Source organism: Malus sylvestris, chromosome 2, assembly GCF_916048215.2.
Source record: "Malus sylvestris chromosome 2, drMalSylv7.2, whole genome shotgun sequence".
NCBI lineage: Eukaryota > Viridiplantae > Streptophyta > Magnoliopsida > Rosales > Rosaceae > Malus > Malus sylvestris.
Genome location: NC_062261.1, coordinates 30,519,386 through 30,535,598, shown reverse-complemented (window position 1 = coordinate 30,535,598; position 16,213 = coordinate 30,519,386). Strand labels below are relative to the sequence as shown.

The window sequence follows — 16,213 nt, the reverse complement described above, 5'->3', positions numbered from 1 at the left end:
CTAACTAAAATTTGGATGTCAATAAAGGCACCCTTTGATTTAATTTTTTTTTCTTCACTTTATTCACTTTTCAAACTCATAGTCAATTGATTTTGTTGCAGTAATTGGATGGTTTATACTCATATGCATCGGTAAGGACTACAACGAGATTGTATTATCAGCATATGTAGAATTCCCATTCTCTCTCTTTAATTACGTCAAAGACAAAGTAATTTGGCAAGAAAGGGAAGAAAAAGTAGCACACAGTGGATCTAACATATTAATGTCAATGCATGCAGGGTTATTTTTCCTAGCCAGATTTGTTTTTGGAGGTCTAGTTGTGACTGTATTTTTAATCTACAAATGGCGCAGAAGACATTTATCAATGTATAGCACAATAGAAGATTTTCTGCAATGCAATAACAACTTCATGCCTATAAGGTACTCTTACTCGGACATCAAGAAAATGACTCGCAGGTTTAAGGACAAGTTGGGCAAAGGTGGTTTTGGCTCTGTATTTAAAGGAAAGCTACGCAGTGGCCGATTTGTAGCAGTTAAAGTTTTGGGCAAGCCTAAAGCTAATGGCCAAGATTTCATTAGCGAAATAGCTACAATCGGAAGGATTCACCATGCCAATGTGGTGCAACTTGTTGGATATTGTGTTGAGGGATCAAAGTGCGCTCTAGTATATGACTTCATGCCTAATGGCTCTCTTGATAAATACATTTATTCCAAAGAAGGAAGTCTTCCCTTAACTATCAAGACTATGTATGAGATTTCTCTTGAAGTGGCTCAAGGGATCAAATATCTACATCAAGGTTGTGAAATGCAAATTCTACATTTCGATATCAAGCCTCATAACATCCTTCTTGATGAGAACTTTAAAGCAAAGGTTTCTGACTTTGGGCTTGCAAAATTGTATCCTGTAGATAATAGCATTGTCTCTTTGACAGCAGCACGGGGTACAATGGGATATATTGCTCCTGAGTTGTTCTATAAAAATATTGGAGGTGTCTCATACAAGGCCGATGTCTATAGTTTTGGAATGTTGTTGATGGAAATGGCAGGCAGAAGGAAGAATTTGAATGCAACGGTAGAGCATTCAAGCCAGATCTACTTCCCGCTGTGGGTATACGATCAATATATTGTGGGAAATGACTTGGAAATGGACAATGTTACAGAGGAGGAAAAGAAAGTAATAAGAAAGATGGTTATGACCGCCTTGTGGTGTATTCAAATGAAACCAAGTGATCGCCCTTCGATGTCCAAAGTTGTTGAAATGCTTGGAGGAGATGTTGAATGTCTGCAAATGCCTCTGAGGCCTTCTCTATGCCCACAAGAGGTGCCTGTGACTGTGGGTGATATTCAAGACAATGAATTGAACCCAATATGTTCTAACGCAGAGCTAACGTGTTCATTGTTAGCTAGGTGATAGTCAAATGGTTAAGGAAGTGCAGTAATGTATTATTAATTAAATTCTTGCTTTAAAGTGATTTAGTGAATAACTGTGGTATGTAATTGTTTGGCTTGGATTCATCTAAGAACGACTTGTGTTGGTGCGTATACATATACATGTTACTCTAATTCAACAATTGCTTCTAACTGTATGAGGCTTTTAGGGTTACTTGCATCATCAAGCTTTCTCCTCCTCCTAACATCCGAACCACCGTTTTCATGGAAGGACGATCCACCGAGTGTCACTGGATGCATCTGAGCCCTAAAATTGCAAGTTGCTTTGGAATCTTACCATAACATTCTTCCTCAATATGGATCTGTTGTTCATTTCCTTCCTCTAGAAGATTATAAATCCATTTTGGATAGTAGATTTCATTTTTCGTGTCCTCTGGTTGAACCAATATTCTTCTTTCCTCCTACCATCTCAAGCAACAGCATTCAAGACATCTGCCTTGTAAGACACATTTCTGAAATTCCTGGAAAACACTTTAGGTGCAATGTATCCCATGGTCCCCCTCACTTTAGTCACACTGATTGATCCTTGGAACATAACTTGGCCAGACCAAATTCAGAGACTTTTGGCATGAATGTTTGGTCGAGCAAAACATTATGGGGTTTGATATCGAAATGGAGGATTTGTAGATCACATCCATGGTGCCTTGGCTATGCCGATAGCAATATCTTTCAACTTATGCCAACCAAGGAAAGAAATCTTTCTATCAACTGATGAAATATAATCCTGGAGTGAACCACCAAGCGAACCACGTTGACGTGATGAATATGACCCATTGTTCCCACTTCATTTACAAACTCTTCCCGGTTGCCCTTGGAATTGTTCAGTACTTTCACGGCAACAAAGCATTCAGAAGAAAGCTTTCCTTTAAAAATACTATGTATGCTCCTTGGCCCAACTTGTACTTGAATTGATTTGTAATCCTCTTAATATCTGCATAGGAATATATGCTTGGCTTAAGATCTTTGTTGTCCGCCGAAAACTTACCAAATTTCATTCTATTCTCTTTTTACTTTTATCAGCGCTATAGGTGTGATATGCCACAATGACCAGTAGTAACAGAACAAATGAACCCAGGGTTGCTCCTGCAAATAGATCGATACTATCCATGAGTAAACATTTATTCTCGAGTGTCCTTTAGACATGAAACAATGCTAAACACCGGTCCTACACAACTCACCCTTGCAAACGTCTTTGTTTTGCCTGCAAAAGATAGTTGCAAAAATTAGACTGTCATTTCTCGAAATTAATCAATATCGTTACCACAAATATAAGCCGCTAATTACATGAAAGCGGAAAAATCACAGCATGTAGCAAAGTATAACGATCATCATCATTAAAAACATCATGAGCAGAATAGATTCGAAATAAGATTTAGCCACATTATCCTTGGTTTCCTCCTGTCAACAAGTTCAATTTCGCTCTTGGTGCCATTGTTCTTCAATCTACACCTCTTGGCCTTTGCTTCACATTTAATACAATTTAGTTTAGACCATTTGAAATGCAGAGTTTTAATTTCATTTCCCACCCAACCACCAAATGGAACTGATGAAACACCATAAGTCTTTGTACAAGACTGCAAGGTAGGGAAGCTTTCAAATAATTGAAAGAACAAAGACACGCCATAAATTCTGTTGTCAGGGACACTGAGGCAAGGGGACTTGCTATATATAGAGAGAATGAGAGAAGGTGAGAGGGATAAGTCCATGAAATCCATGGAATCGGTGAGGGAGGCTTACAGAGAGTTGGTTGGATTGTGTGATTCGGTCAGGGGTAATTTCAGAGAGAGAAATAGAAAGGGAAGAAGGGGTATTTGGTGGATGGTTACATAGAGAGAATGGGTGAGGGTTTTACTGTATTTTTTATTCCGGTCCTAGAAAATTATGGTCTCACAATTGCCTTTAACCATTCATCTGAGGGGCAACCTGTTCCCCTTGAAGATGAATTGTTATCCAGAGAGCTACTTGTCGAACCAACCGTCAGTCGGGAAAGATCTACATGACAACCAGCTTATTCGTCAGTTAAAACACTCACATCTTCGTTCCAAATGTATTGCCCAACGACTGATGTCTTAACCTACGAACTCTAGCCATCTTATAAATCTATCCAGTCAACCCAGTATGTTGACTGATTTTGTGAAATTCCATCCCCGGAATTTCACCATTTATTACGTATTTCTTAATTTAAATTCATATTCGTGATTACATTATCTTTATTAGTTAATTTTAATTCCACTAATTATAAGTTTAGTAATTGATTAGTTATCGAGTTGGAAGTTTCATAATCAATCTTTATCTTTCGTTGACATTTCGAAGTTACAACTAGTGTTTTTAAATAATCTTGAACCCACGAACGCATAGGAGAAAGCCATTTGCGAGTCTGAATTATAATGGTATAGTTACAAACATTTGAAGTGGTGAAACTTTAGATTGTGGGAATCATTTTAATTTCCACTTATGGGTAAAAGACCCAAACCCTTTTTAGATTAATGCACCGGCTATTATAAGTCGAATTGAGCAAATTAGGTGGTGGAAAAAGTTTAGGCATCAGCCACTATTAAGGGGACCCAGCAGATTTTTTTTAAGGTTGAGAAATGATCAATAAGAAGGAGGAAAATGTTGACATTTTCTTTTTCCATGGGGTGAACTCGTGTACCACCACTAAACCCTTTTTATTTTCAAAACCGGCCAATGTTAGGCCAAATCCTACCATTTCTCTTCTAATTTTCCAACCTCTTTCACCTGCAACTTGCTCCACTACCTTCCTCCTTCCCTCTCTACAAAAAAATCAAGGGTTTAAAGGTCTATTTCATGTAGAACTCCATATGAGAACCCAGGGGTTCTCGACGACGAATTGTCATTCTGGAGAGTATCACCATTCACCATCACCCTTAATCAGCTTCCCTTGGACCCCAAGAACAAGATCCAATTGGTGGTTGGGGTGTTGGAACATCAAGGAAGTCGAATTGAAGAACACCCACCTTAGGGTTTCGTTGGGTGCGAGCCAATTTGGGCCTTCCTGGCCAAATTGGACTTGGCCACAGGTATAAAGTTTACTCTACTTGTTGAAATCTTCATTCTTGTAAAATTAGAGAATTTTTGGAAAAAGTCGAATTTTCCGATATGTGACATTCGATTTATGAAAATGTTGTTGATTGTATATATTATCGATAAGGTCTACCACTTGATTATTCTAACAATTGACAATCTTATCATTGAATTGAGACAAGATTTTAATATGCTATTGTAGATTGTTAAAGGACCTTAGGGACTTATAAGTGAAAATCTAGTGATTGGATTTTCCGAAGCAAATGACGTAAGATCATGGACCCTACATTAGAACGACGGTTCGATTCCTCATTAAATGTTGTTGTGGGAGACATATGAGAATTTTTTAGTATGTGAATTATCGAAGGAAATCTAAATGTGGACTTGTGCTTTGTTAGGCGGTGATAGAATGTGATATCTTAACTATCGTGCTAGGGTACATTAGCGCGGACTCCAGGTGAGTGACTTTAATATATGTGATATTGGTAATTACTAGGTTGTCATAATTATGATCCTGTGTGGATATGAATTGGTTTTATGAATATGTTCTATTGAATTGTTATTCCAATACTTTGACAAAAATTTATGTTTATGAAATGGGGTGTGGCATGTATATTGGAAATGTGGTTTGATTTGTATGAATGACATGTTGAGATTAATGTGAGGACTAGTAATGACTGTTAACCATTATGATGGGGATTTGTTGCTTCAATATTGTTTCACCTTCCGCTTCGGTGATTGGTTCTAAATTTAGTAATTGTGCCTAATCTCCCTTTGTTGAGTTTTTGTAAATTAAGTAGTTTGTACTTGTCTCATTTCTTTGAGCCGCCGTACATTCTGATTGTTGGTCTTCTGCGATTTCGTTGAGTGATGGTCCGGAATCGTATCCACTCGGATTTCGTTGAGAGATGGTATGGAATCCCTTCTATTCCGCGATTCCATTGAGTGATGTTCCAGAATTGTATCTAAATTGGGTTTCATTTAGTTATTGTTATGTATTGTATTTAACGATTCCGTTGAGGGAGGGTTCAGAATCGTATGCATTTGGATTTCGTTGAGAGATGGTCCGGAATCCCTCCTATTTCGCAATTCCGTTGAGTGGTGGTCCGGGATCGTACTCACCTTGGGATTTATTGAATTTGAATTGTGATGACTTCAAAGGTGTAGGCTTCGGCCAAACTGTATCACTCTAACTCTACTTTTCATTGAGTTGTATGAGAAGATGGTTGTGATTGGTTTCAGACGAACAGTTGGATGTCTAGGTGACTCCTTCGGGGTTTACAAAAGTTGGTATTGATTTCTTATGAATGATTTATATTCAAGATATGTAAACTATGTTTGATGGTTGGCATTAGCATTATTCTCACATACTTGATATTATTGTCACTCTCCTAAGCTTCGCAACTTATCCAGGTTGTTGTTTGCTTGGTGCACCATTCCGATGGCGTAGGCACTGATCGTACAAGTGACAGGTTTGAGTAGACTCCGAGAAGTTTGTAGGTGGGGGTAATAGTGCAGTTATCAGAGACTTGGAGCGTTAGGTTACCCTTGTTTCACTCTTGTACATTATCTTTTGGGACTTTCTTTTTAGCACCTCATACTTGTTCTTAGTAAAGCAAAGATTATGCTTCTTTTTGGGATGTAGATATTTGTAAATATTTTGTGAAGAACTTAGCCACCTTCACATTATTTTGGGTTATCAGTTAAAGTATTTCATTCCGTAACTTATACCATATTCAACGAACGTTATTTTCCTTGTCACGTGTCGATTCTTGACATATGTTGGGATCGGGACGTGACAGATTTTGCCCTACTAAACTTATATTATGTCGGTTAAAAAAGGTGAAACTGACGAAATCTTCTGTCGTGCAATAGTTGACAAGGCAAGCCATAAATTCTAGTAGTGCAAGCATAGCATCTGCTGGAATAAGTAGTTCTTAGATGAATCCAAGAACTAAAGGATTTAGTCTTATAATTTTAGATGTATACTAGCAAATGTACCCGCCCATTACTGCAGGGCTTGAAACGTTGTTGAAGATGTAGAAAGTTTTAAAAAATATATATGCTAAAGAGTGGTGTTTATATACATATATTACATCCATATATTTACGAAGTGCTATTTACATTCATACATTACATGAGTCTATCTCAAAGATTGTTTTCAAAAGCTATGAGTCTATCTCATTACAACTATACAAAGTTAAAAAAATTCAGTTTTATTCCACTAAAGGCATCCAAAATACGACAATGTTGAACTGAAAATCAAAAGAAGAAGGAATTAAAAACCTAATTTGATCACTCATGAATTGAATAACCCTAAACTGCATACAAATTGAACTAAATGAAAATGTAAAGATGAAGGGAAATTTGTCATAATTTCATTATGCAAGATTTCACTATGCTAGATTTCATTTTAGGCACCAAAACCAATTCATAAAATTAAAGTTGGGGTTTCCATATTCTCTATTGGGTATCGAAAGTCGTGAAAAGCTAGGAAATAACCAATCAAGTGTTTACCTGCAGATCAAGTGTTATGTTTTCATCCTGCAAAAACTCAAATTCCAGAAACAACGAAAATGCAAACTTCATATAGAAATTGAAGGTTTACCTGCAAATCAAGTGTTTTGTTTTCATCCTGCAACTTGGTTACCTAAAAAAAAAAATAGATACATTAACAATATAGAAACCAAATACATATTGAACACTCTATACCTCACATGTACAGACCAAATATGGAAGCCAAAATAGACACTCAAAATTGATACAAAAATACTACATAATTTTTTTTCAACCCTATATGTTTTAAAATAAAATTACGGGGTCATATTGCAGAACAAAAGTATACCACCTACAGCAAGCTTCAGCTCTGTCTCCAATGGAGCAATGATGGACTCAACAGATAGCATTTCATCGTCTTTCTGTGCAGTGTGAACTCTTCAAAGTGTGACTTCTACTGCAATATTTTGATATAAAACAAAACCCCCATAATCAGATTAATTCGGGTTTTTTTCTCATAGTTTCATGTACATCAAAAGATATATGATGTAAATTATACTTGAGTATTATCACTGTATAAAAAATACTAAACGGATATATCACATTTAAGCTTAAGTATGCTGATTACCAAAATACTTTAAATGGTTCTTCAAATTATCATTGTTTACATCAAGAAATCATTGAAACATTGTTGAAGATGTAGAAAGTTTTGAAAAATATACATGTTAAAGAGTGTTTATATACATATATTACATCCATATGTTTACAAAGTGCTATTTACATTCATACATTACATGACAAAAGTTGGAGATGTTGTTATGCCATCCTCAAGGATTGTTTTCAAAAGCTATGAGTATATCTCATGGAGTATTTTATGTTTACAAATACAAGGTTAAAAAATTCAATTTTATTCCACTAAAGGCATCCAAATCCATAACTCTGTTACTGGCACCTTTTTCATTGTGTATGACAATGTTGAACTGTAAATCAAAAGAAGGAATTAAAAACATAATTTGATTACTCATGAATTGAATAACCCTAAATTGCATACGAATTGAATTAAATGAGAATCTAAAGATGAAGGGAAATTTGTCATAATTTCATTATGCAAGATTTCACTATGCTAGATTTCATTTTAGGCACCAAAACCAATTCATAAAATTAAAGTTGGGGTTTCCATATTCTCTATTAGGTATCAAAAGTCGTGAAAAGCTCGGAAATAACCAAAGTACACACCTAAGAAAAACATAAGCAATGAACCATTTCCAACTCCTCAAATCATTCATCATAGTAATACAATCATCGAGACACACTCAATCATTTATCCTAAACCTAAATAAGAATAATTAGGTTTAGGATAAATACCCAAACAGTTAAGCCTTCACTTCTACTTGTTTTGGTCCTTGCTGCAAAAATGCAGGCCTGACGTTATGCTCTTCTGGATATGGCGTCAAAAAGTAATTTTCCTGCCTACCTTCAACATCCTAATACATGGATAATGCAGCTTGGTTAACAACTCTCCTCCTCTGCTTCTTCAAAGCTCAAAACTTTCACACTCAATGGATCAAATAAGCCTTGTTTTTAATACCCTTTTGGAGTTTGATCTTTAAGTCAGTTAAATTTTTTATTTATTTTGTCTGATTTGAATTTGTGGGTTTTGTCTCCCAATCTCAAAAGCTTATAGTTTTATATATTAACAATCCACACAAAAATAAATATCACTCGTATGATAATCATTTTCTAATCCCCATAAATAAACAACTCAATATCTTCTTCCAATCCCAATTCTTCTATCATAATTGCCATTAATAACCCCATATGTGAAATCGTAATCTATGTGATAGAATTGAGAAAAAATAAAAACTCAAATTCCAGAAACAACGAACATGCAAACTTCATATGGAAATTGAAGGTTTACCTGCAGATCAAGTGTTCTGCTGTCATCCCGCAACTTGGTTACCTTAAAAAAAAAGATCAGTTATCAATATAGAAACCAAATACATAATGAACATTATACCTCACATGTATAGACAAAATATGGAAGCCAAAATAGACACTCAAAACTGATACAAAAATACTACATAAATTTTTGTAGTATTTTTGTATCAGTTTTAAAATAAAAGGGTCATATTGCAGAACAATGTATAACTCCTGCAGCAAGCTTCAGCTCTGGCTCCAATGGAGCAATGATAGACTCAACAAGTAGAATTTCATCATCTTTCTGTGCAGCATGAACTCTTCAAAGTGTGACTTCTGCTGCAATATATTGATATAAAACAAAACCCCCTTAATTCGGGTTTTTTCTTCATAGTTTCATGTACTTCAAAAGATATATGATGTAAATTATACTTGAGTATTATCACTATATAAAAAAAAAATACTAAACGGATATATCACATTTAAGTTTAAGTATGCTGATTACCAAAATACTTTAAATGGTTCCTCAAGTTATAATTGTTTACAACAAGAAATTAATGATGTACCCTCTGTTTCTATAATGTATGTATCTTTGATTATAAAATCAATAGAACTTTTTACTATTGATCTTAGCATAATAGAATAGATCAGAGCTAATGAGATCGAGCTAAGCTACTTCACCTCTTCCATAAGTCCACGTCTCCACCCAAGCCTAGACATCCAGACATTGCCCAAATAGGTGTGTTGTCCTACCTGCAAGATTTACATAGAAATGAAAAATTGAAAGAGGTTTAAGCATGAACAGATTGTAAAACCGCAAAACTTAATAGCACCAAATTGTGTTGCAAGCAAGCACCAACCCTCATGAATAAAAAGTGGGTACACAAAATTGGCAGGAGATGAACTTGTTTCATGAAACGCAGCTCTGAGCGACGGCAATCTTTGGTTCTGGCAAGGAAATGTTGCATGATCTCAAATCACCTCCAATTGGTAATTATGTAAAGAAATAGTTACACGAAAAATCACATGTATATATTTTTGAACCCAATCTACCAATTCAGTGCAACAAAAGCAAGAGGTGAGTTGGGAAAAAGCATACCTTCACAAAGCTAAAAGCTTTTGATATTCCACAACTTTCTTCTTCTTCTTCTTCTTCCTTCTGAGCATCTTCTGATTCAGGGATGACAACTTTGCAGCACTCATCAAGCATGCCTATTTCAGTAACCCCAAATCAGTTTAATTTTTTTTAAGGTTTAAATACAAAATTGGGCATAATAAAAACTAAACAAAAAGTCTTAATTGCTTACCCAAGTGAGAGAGGATTTTGGAAAACAGCGCTAGGTGGCTGCGGCATCCACAATAGGCTTATTGGCTTTCTTGGCATCAACCCCAATCTTATCAAAGCAGAGAATCCCATTGGGCCGCGGAATCTAAACGAAATCCTACCATAATCTCACTGTCACAAAAAAATTAAAAATTAAACAACTAAATTTGCCCCAAAATATTGTTTATATTTGTCATGCATATATATAGTATTGATCACCCATAAAAAAAGGAAAATTCCACAACCCAGTAACCAAAATTGGAATAATAATACAAAAGTTTTACCAATTGTAGAAAGATAGAGGAGATGTTGAGCATGAACATTAGATTAGAGCCTTAAGAGTCTTAATTTAATAAGAGGAGTCTTAATTCAATATTGAATAAGAATATTAATTTAATAAAAGTTAATACTCAATCAACCAAGTTCCCCATTTCAAACTACCCATCAAATATTTAACAGCAATACAAGCAATAACCAACAAAAAAAATTAAACTAATCCAAAAACTAAAACCCTTTTAATTTTCCATGTGTATTCAATGATTTGCTTCCTGTAAAAATAGGAAATAGGGAATAATTATTTGGAGATGGAATCTCATATAGAGCTAGTAGAGGAAGCAAAGAAGATATGCAAAAGCAAATTAAGAGATCATCATATTACAAAAGCTATAGAAGCAAATTAAGAGATCATCATATTTGGAGACAGAGACACATAAAGCTACAAAAACAAATTATTACTGCTGACAAAAACTAACCTAATTAATTGGATATCCTGGCAAATACTAGTCAAATGTTTTATTACAAAAAAGAGGTAACTGAGAAACCTCATACCTGAGAACTAAATTTAGAAGCTGGACTATGCTGCTGAAGTGAAGCAAGAAGTAACTTCTCCATTTCAAAGGCCGCAAATTAGAGTTTGCAGCTGTCCTGATTAACGCCATTTTAAATTTGACATTCGTCTCAATCTGTATCATGTGTTTATAGACGTTTAGATAATCATAAAACTCAAATTTTTGGTTCAGAAGTTCAATGATGGTTATACGATGTCTACGTTGAGGATAACATGCGGAGAAATTTTGGGGATAATATTGTTCCAAAAATTATCAACAATGTAGATTCTCCAAGAAATTATATTCTTAGGCCTAAAATAAAGAGTTAGCCTTCATGAAGTGAAAGCAACACATATAAGTCTTATGCTCCAAACCAAAAAAGATACATTGTAAGGTCAACAATTACAACTTCACAGTTTGTCATGGTATTCTGATGTACAAATTAACTAACAAACCTTGAATTCCTCAAATGTTAGTTTCAGAATAATTTTTCAACTACTTCTACAATCAAAACCATAGCTATTGTCCGGAAATAATGCCTGTAGCAAATTGAAACCAGATCATTATGTTAGACATTGAAATAAGGGAACTTTAACGAAAAGCTCCAAGTATTGTTCACTTTAACGAAAAACCACATTTTTACACTAAAAAGTCAATCCTGGTACTATTCACTTTACCTTTTATTTTGTCCTTATCGTTAAAATAAGTTTTTAAGTCATTTTTATTAGTTTTCCTTATAAAGAACAAAAGTGATGATACTAATAAGACATAAATTACAATAGATGTTGTGTAGTTTAATATGTCAGCAACATGGATAACTGGTAACCAAAGATAATTAACAGATAAGAATGTATCATTGTATAGTTAGCTCTCGAGTATATGATTTCGCACCCAGAAGCTTAATCTGTATCAATTTGTGTATAAAACACTTAGCCTAAATTTATACAGGTATGCATCAAATAATGAACTCCGCCTGTGTAAGTTTATCCTACATTGCCGCTCCCAAGCCCGGATAAAGGAGGAGGGAGAGGGTGTCAGGTAGTCGATAGCCGGCACTCCTCGGTTACGTTGAATCCTTATGAAAATGAATCCAGAACGAAATCGCGCTAAAGCTAGGGCGTCCCCCGTAAGTGGCGTGCTGTGTGGCCCGAGCACAGTGATAAGTGAGCAAGGGTCATTGTATCTCCATCGGCACCCGGATACAGTGTTAAATGAGTAAGGGGGCCATAGAAACTTCTTTTCGAACGACTCCACTCAAAGTTGTTTGAGAGCATATGCTCTTATCAACTTTACACAGGACAGACAAAAGAAGTACTCTGATCCTATTAGACGAGGGAGGGTGAAGAAGTTAGGATAGAAGGGTAGAGTTCAAGAGAGTAGAATGCGTTTAGGAACGTGGAATATAGGAACCTTAACGGGAAAATCTATGGATGTAGTGGAAGTTATGGTGAGGAAAAGGATAAATATTATGTGCCTACAAGAAACTATGTGGGTCGGTCTTAAGGGAAATGATCTAGAAAACTCAGGGTTTAAACTTTGGTATTCGGGCACAAATAGAATAAGAAACGGTGTTGGCATCATCGTGGACAAGACCTTGACACAAGATGTTGTAGATGTCAAGAAGGTAGGAGATAGAATTATGGCAATCAAGATTGTAATAGGACAAGAACTCATCAATGTGATTAGTGCGTACGCACCTCAAATAGGGTTGGATATGAGTTCGAAGGAGAAATTTTGGGAAGACCTTGGAGACTTGGTGCAAGGAATTGCTCAGACGAAAAAGTTATTTATAGGAGGAGATTTAAATGGACACGTGGGCAGGAAGACATGCAACTATGGAGGTTTTCATGGTGGCCATGGTTTTAGGGAGAGAAACAAGGATGGGGAAGCTATCTTGGATTTTGCAATGGCATATGATCTCTTCTTAGCCAACACCTTCTTTAAGAAGAGAGAAGAACATGTGATCACCTACAAGAGTGGGTCGTCAAAAAACACAAATAGATTTTCTTCTAATGAGGAAAGGGGATCGTATAACTTGTAAGGATTGCAAAGTTATACCGGAAAAGAACTTGGCTAATCAACATCGCTTGTTGATGATGGATGTACATATCAAAAGAGTGAGAAAAAGGAACAAGACTTGGAAGTGCCCAAGGACTAGATGGTGGAATCTAAAAGGAGATAAACAAGTCATTTTCAAAGAGAAAGTAATCACCCAGTGTGTGTGGTATAGAGAGAGGGAAGCTAGCCAAAGGTGGAATTCTATGGCTAGTTGTATCCGAAAAGTAGCAAAAGAGGTATTATAATAGTCCAAGGGCTTTGCTCCACACCAAAATGAATCTTGGTGGTGGAATGAGGAGGTAGAAACAAAGGTGAAGGCTAAGAATGAATGTTGTAAAGACTTATACAAGGACATGACTGATGAAAATGGTGAAAGGTATAGAAGAGTGAAGCAAGAGGCGAAGAAAGCTATGAGAGAAGCTAAGTTAGCGGCTTATGGCTATATGTATAAGCGACTAGATACCAAAGAATGAGAGTTGAATATCTATAAACTAGCTAGAGCAAGGGAAAAGAAAACAAGGGACCTAAACCAACTGAGGTGCATCAAGGATGATGATGGAAATGTTCTTGCTACAGAGAACGCGATTAAAGACAGATGGAGAGGTTATTTTCATAATCTTTTCAATGAAGGACATGAAAGGAGTACTTCTTTAGGGGAGTTGAGTAACTCAGAAGAGTGTAGAAACTACTCATTTTATCGTCGAATCAGAAAGGAAGAAGTGGTTGTAGCTTTGAAGAAGATGAAGCATAGAAAAGCAGTGGGCCCAGACGAAATACCGATCGAAGTGTGGAAAGTCTTAGGAGAGACAGGTATAGCATGGCTCACTGACCTTTTCAATAAGATTTTGAAAACGAAGAAGATGCCCAATGAGTGGCGAAAGAGCACTTTGGTGCCTATCTACAAGAATAAGGGCGACGTACAAAATTACGAAGATTGATGGAAAGATATAGAGATGGGAAAAAGGATTTACACATGGTCTTTATAGATTTGGAAAAAGCGTATGATAGGGTCCCAAGAGACATTCTTTGGAGGATTTTATAGAAGAAATGAGTACGAGTAGCATATATCCAAGCTATAAAGGATATGTATAAAGGAGCAAAGACTGCCGTAAGAACTCATGAAGGACAAACCGAAAGCTTCCCCATAACTGTAGGATTACATCAAGGCTCATCCTTAAGTCCTTATCTTTTTGCGTTGGTAATGGATGAGTTAACAGGATATATTCAAGATGATATTCCTTGGTGTATGCTTTTCGCAGACGATATAGTGTTGATAGATGAAACTCAGGAAGGGGTAAAGGCGAAGCTTAACCTTTGGAGAGAAGTGTTGGAATCTAAAGGTCTTCGCTTAAGCCGATCAAAGACAAAATATATGGAATGCAAGTTCAATGCAAATGAAGGCCAAAATGAGTTAGGGGTGAGGATCGGAGATCAGGAAATACCAAAGAGTGACCGTTTTCGCTACCTGGGATCTATTTTGCAAAAGAACGGAGAATTAGATGGAGATCAGTGCAAATGATGGACTTGTTTTGACCCTAAAATTCTTCAGTCGGCCTTATACTTTGGAGGAAACCAGAAAACCCTCCAGCCCAGTTCAAGAATAAGCTTGTGGAAAGTTACTTCTTCAAAAACAAAAGTATCTCATATCATCTCTTCTCCTTTTTCTTCTCTTTATCCTTCATGCTGCCTGCAAGATAGGGAGAATGAGAACAATCAGCCGGAACTCAAAATCAAACTTCTGATCTGGGACTGATTGCTTGGAGCTCTGTATGCTTACCTTGTCTGTCACCTCTTTCAGCAGATCCCCTAGCTCGGCGACTTGGGGGACTCCTACTACTTGGTTTGTATCGCGCTTGACCAAGCCTGAAACTACAAGTAAGCTTCAAGAGAAATTGATACATTACCTTATGTATCTCCACCGGTTAAAGATATCACCCATGGATGGAGGAAGAGTACTTCCAGAGAAGATGACATATCTACCTATGAGACAAATAAGGCAAGTGAAGACGATACCACACTTCGGTACTTAGAAGTTTCGTGATTACGAGATCATTCTCCCACAATATTTCCTAATGTCATTTGTACTAAATCATTCACTTGTACTCATTAAATGAGAGCCTGAACCTATGTACTTGTGTAAACCCTTCACATTTAATGAGAACTCGTCTACTCCGTAGACGTAGCCAATCTGGGTGAACCACGTACTTCTTGTGTTTGCTCCCCTGTCTCTATCCATTTACATACTTATCCACACTAATGACCGGAACAATTTAGCAAAAATCACAAACTTAATTTTTTTTGTTGTTCCAAAGTCCTCACTGATTTTGTGCATCAAGAATCCTTAAGTCCTTACCTTTTTGCGTTGGTAATGGATGAGTTAACAGGACATATTCAAGATGATATTCCTTGGTGTATGCTTTTCGCAAACGATATAGTGTTGATAGATGAAACTCAGGAAGGGGTAAATGTGAAGCTTAACCTCTGGAGATAAGTGTTGGAATCTAAATGTCTTCGCCTAAGCCGATCAAAGACAGAATATATGGAGTGCAAGTTCAGTGCAAATGGAGGCCAAAATGAGTTAGGGGTGAGGATTAGAGATCAAGAAATACCAAAGAGCGACCATTTTCGTTACCTAGGATCTATCTTGCAAAAGAAAGGAGAATTAGATGGAGATCTCAACCATAGAATACAAGCTGGATAGATAAAGTGGAAGAGTGCATCCGGCGTGTTGTGTGACCGTCGTAGGCCACTGAAGCTCAAGGGAAAATTTTATAGGACGACAATGCCGGCGATGCTGTATGACACAAAATGGGCGGTGAAGCATCAACACGTACACAAAATGGGTGCAGCGGAGATGAGGATGCTTCGTTGAATGTGTGGGCACACGAGAAAGGATAAGATTAGGAATGAGGATATTCGAGGTAAAGTAGGAGTAGCCAAAATTGAAGGAAAGATGAGAGAAAATCAGTTATGGTGGTTTGGACATGTGCAAAGAAGGTCTACTGACGCTCCGATTCGAAGATGTGACTACGGGATAGAGGTTCAAGGCCGAAAGGGTAGAGGAAGACCTAGGAAAACTTTGGAAAAGACCTTAAGA

The 16,213-nt window shown here is 36.6% G+C and overlaps 1 protein-coding gene and 2 long non-coding RNA genes across 7 annotated transcripts in view; 1 reads left to right on the top strand and 2 right to left on the bottom strand.

Annotated features, from left to right (window-relative positions):
- Positions 1-1,546, top strand: part of LOC126612193 (rust resistance kinase Lr10-like) — a 103,100-nt gene extending 101,554 nt beyond the window's left edge. Inside the window, exon 7 of one of the 2 annotated variants that reach the window (XM_050280556.1) lies at positions 872-1,546. In XM_050280556.1, the coding sequence (XP_050136513.1) occupies positions 872-1,411 (540 nt within the window). In that variant the 3' untranslated portion in view covers positions 1,412-1,546. The remainder of the gene's footprint in view (positions 1-871) is intronic. The other variant, XM_050280547.1, reaches the window with a different exon arrangement.
- Positions 1,547-2,012: 466 nt separating this feature from the next.
- Positions 2,013-9,662, bottom strand: LOC126612929 (uncharacterized). Of its 4 annotated transcripts, none has more exons than XR_007619486.1 (5): positions 8,356-8,450; positions 7,340-7,447; positions 7,012-7,144; positions 2,628-2,650; positions 2,013-2,532 (listed from the first exon to the last, which is right to left on the bottom strand). It is a non-coding gene; the product is annotated as an uncharacterized LOC126612929 (long non-coding RNA). The 4 variants fall into 4 exon arrangements; XR_007619498.1 differs by having other exon boundaries at positions 7,343-7,444; positions 8,356-8,431; XR_007619492.1 differs by lacking the exon at positions 8,356-8,450 and adding an exon at positions 9,589-9,662 and having other exon boundaries at positions 2,232-2,532; positions 7,343-7,444.
- A 37-nt stretch (positions 9,663-9,699) lies between these two features.
- LOC126613049 (uncharacterized) lies at positions 9,700-11,176 on the bottom strand. The gene is made up of 4 exons (XR_007619601.1): positions 11,060-11,176; positions 10,215-10,363; positions 10,007-10,119; positions 9,700-9,888 (listed from the first exon to the last, which is right to left on the bottom strand). It is a non-coding gene; the product is annotated as an uncharacterized LOC126613049 (long non-coding RNA).
- Between the last annotated feature and the right edge of the window lie 5,037 nt (positions 11,177-16,213).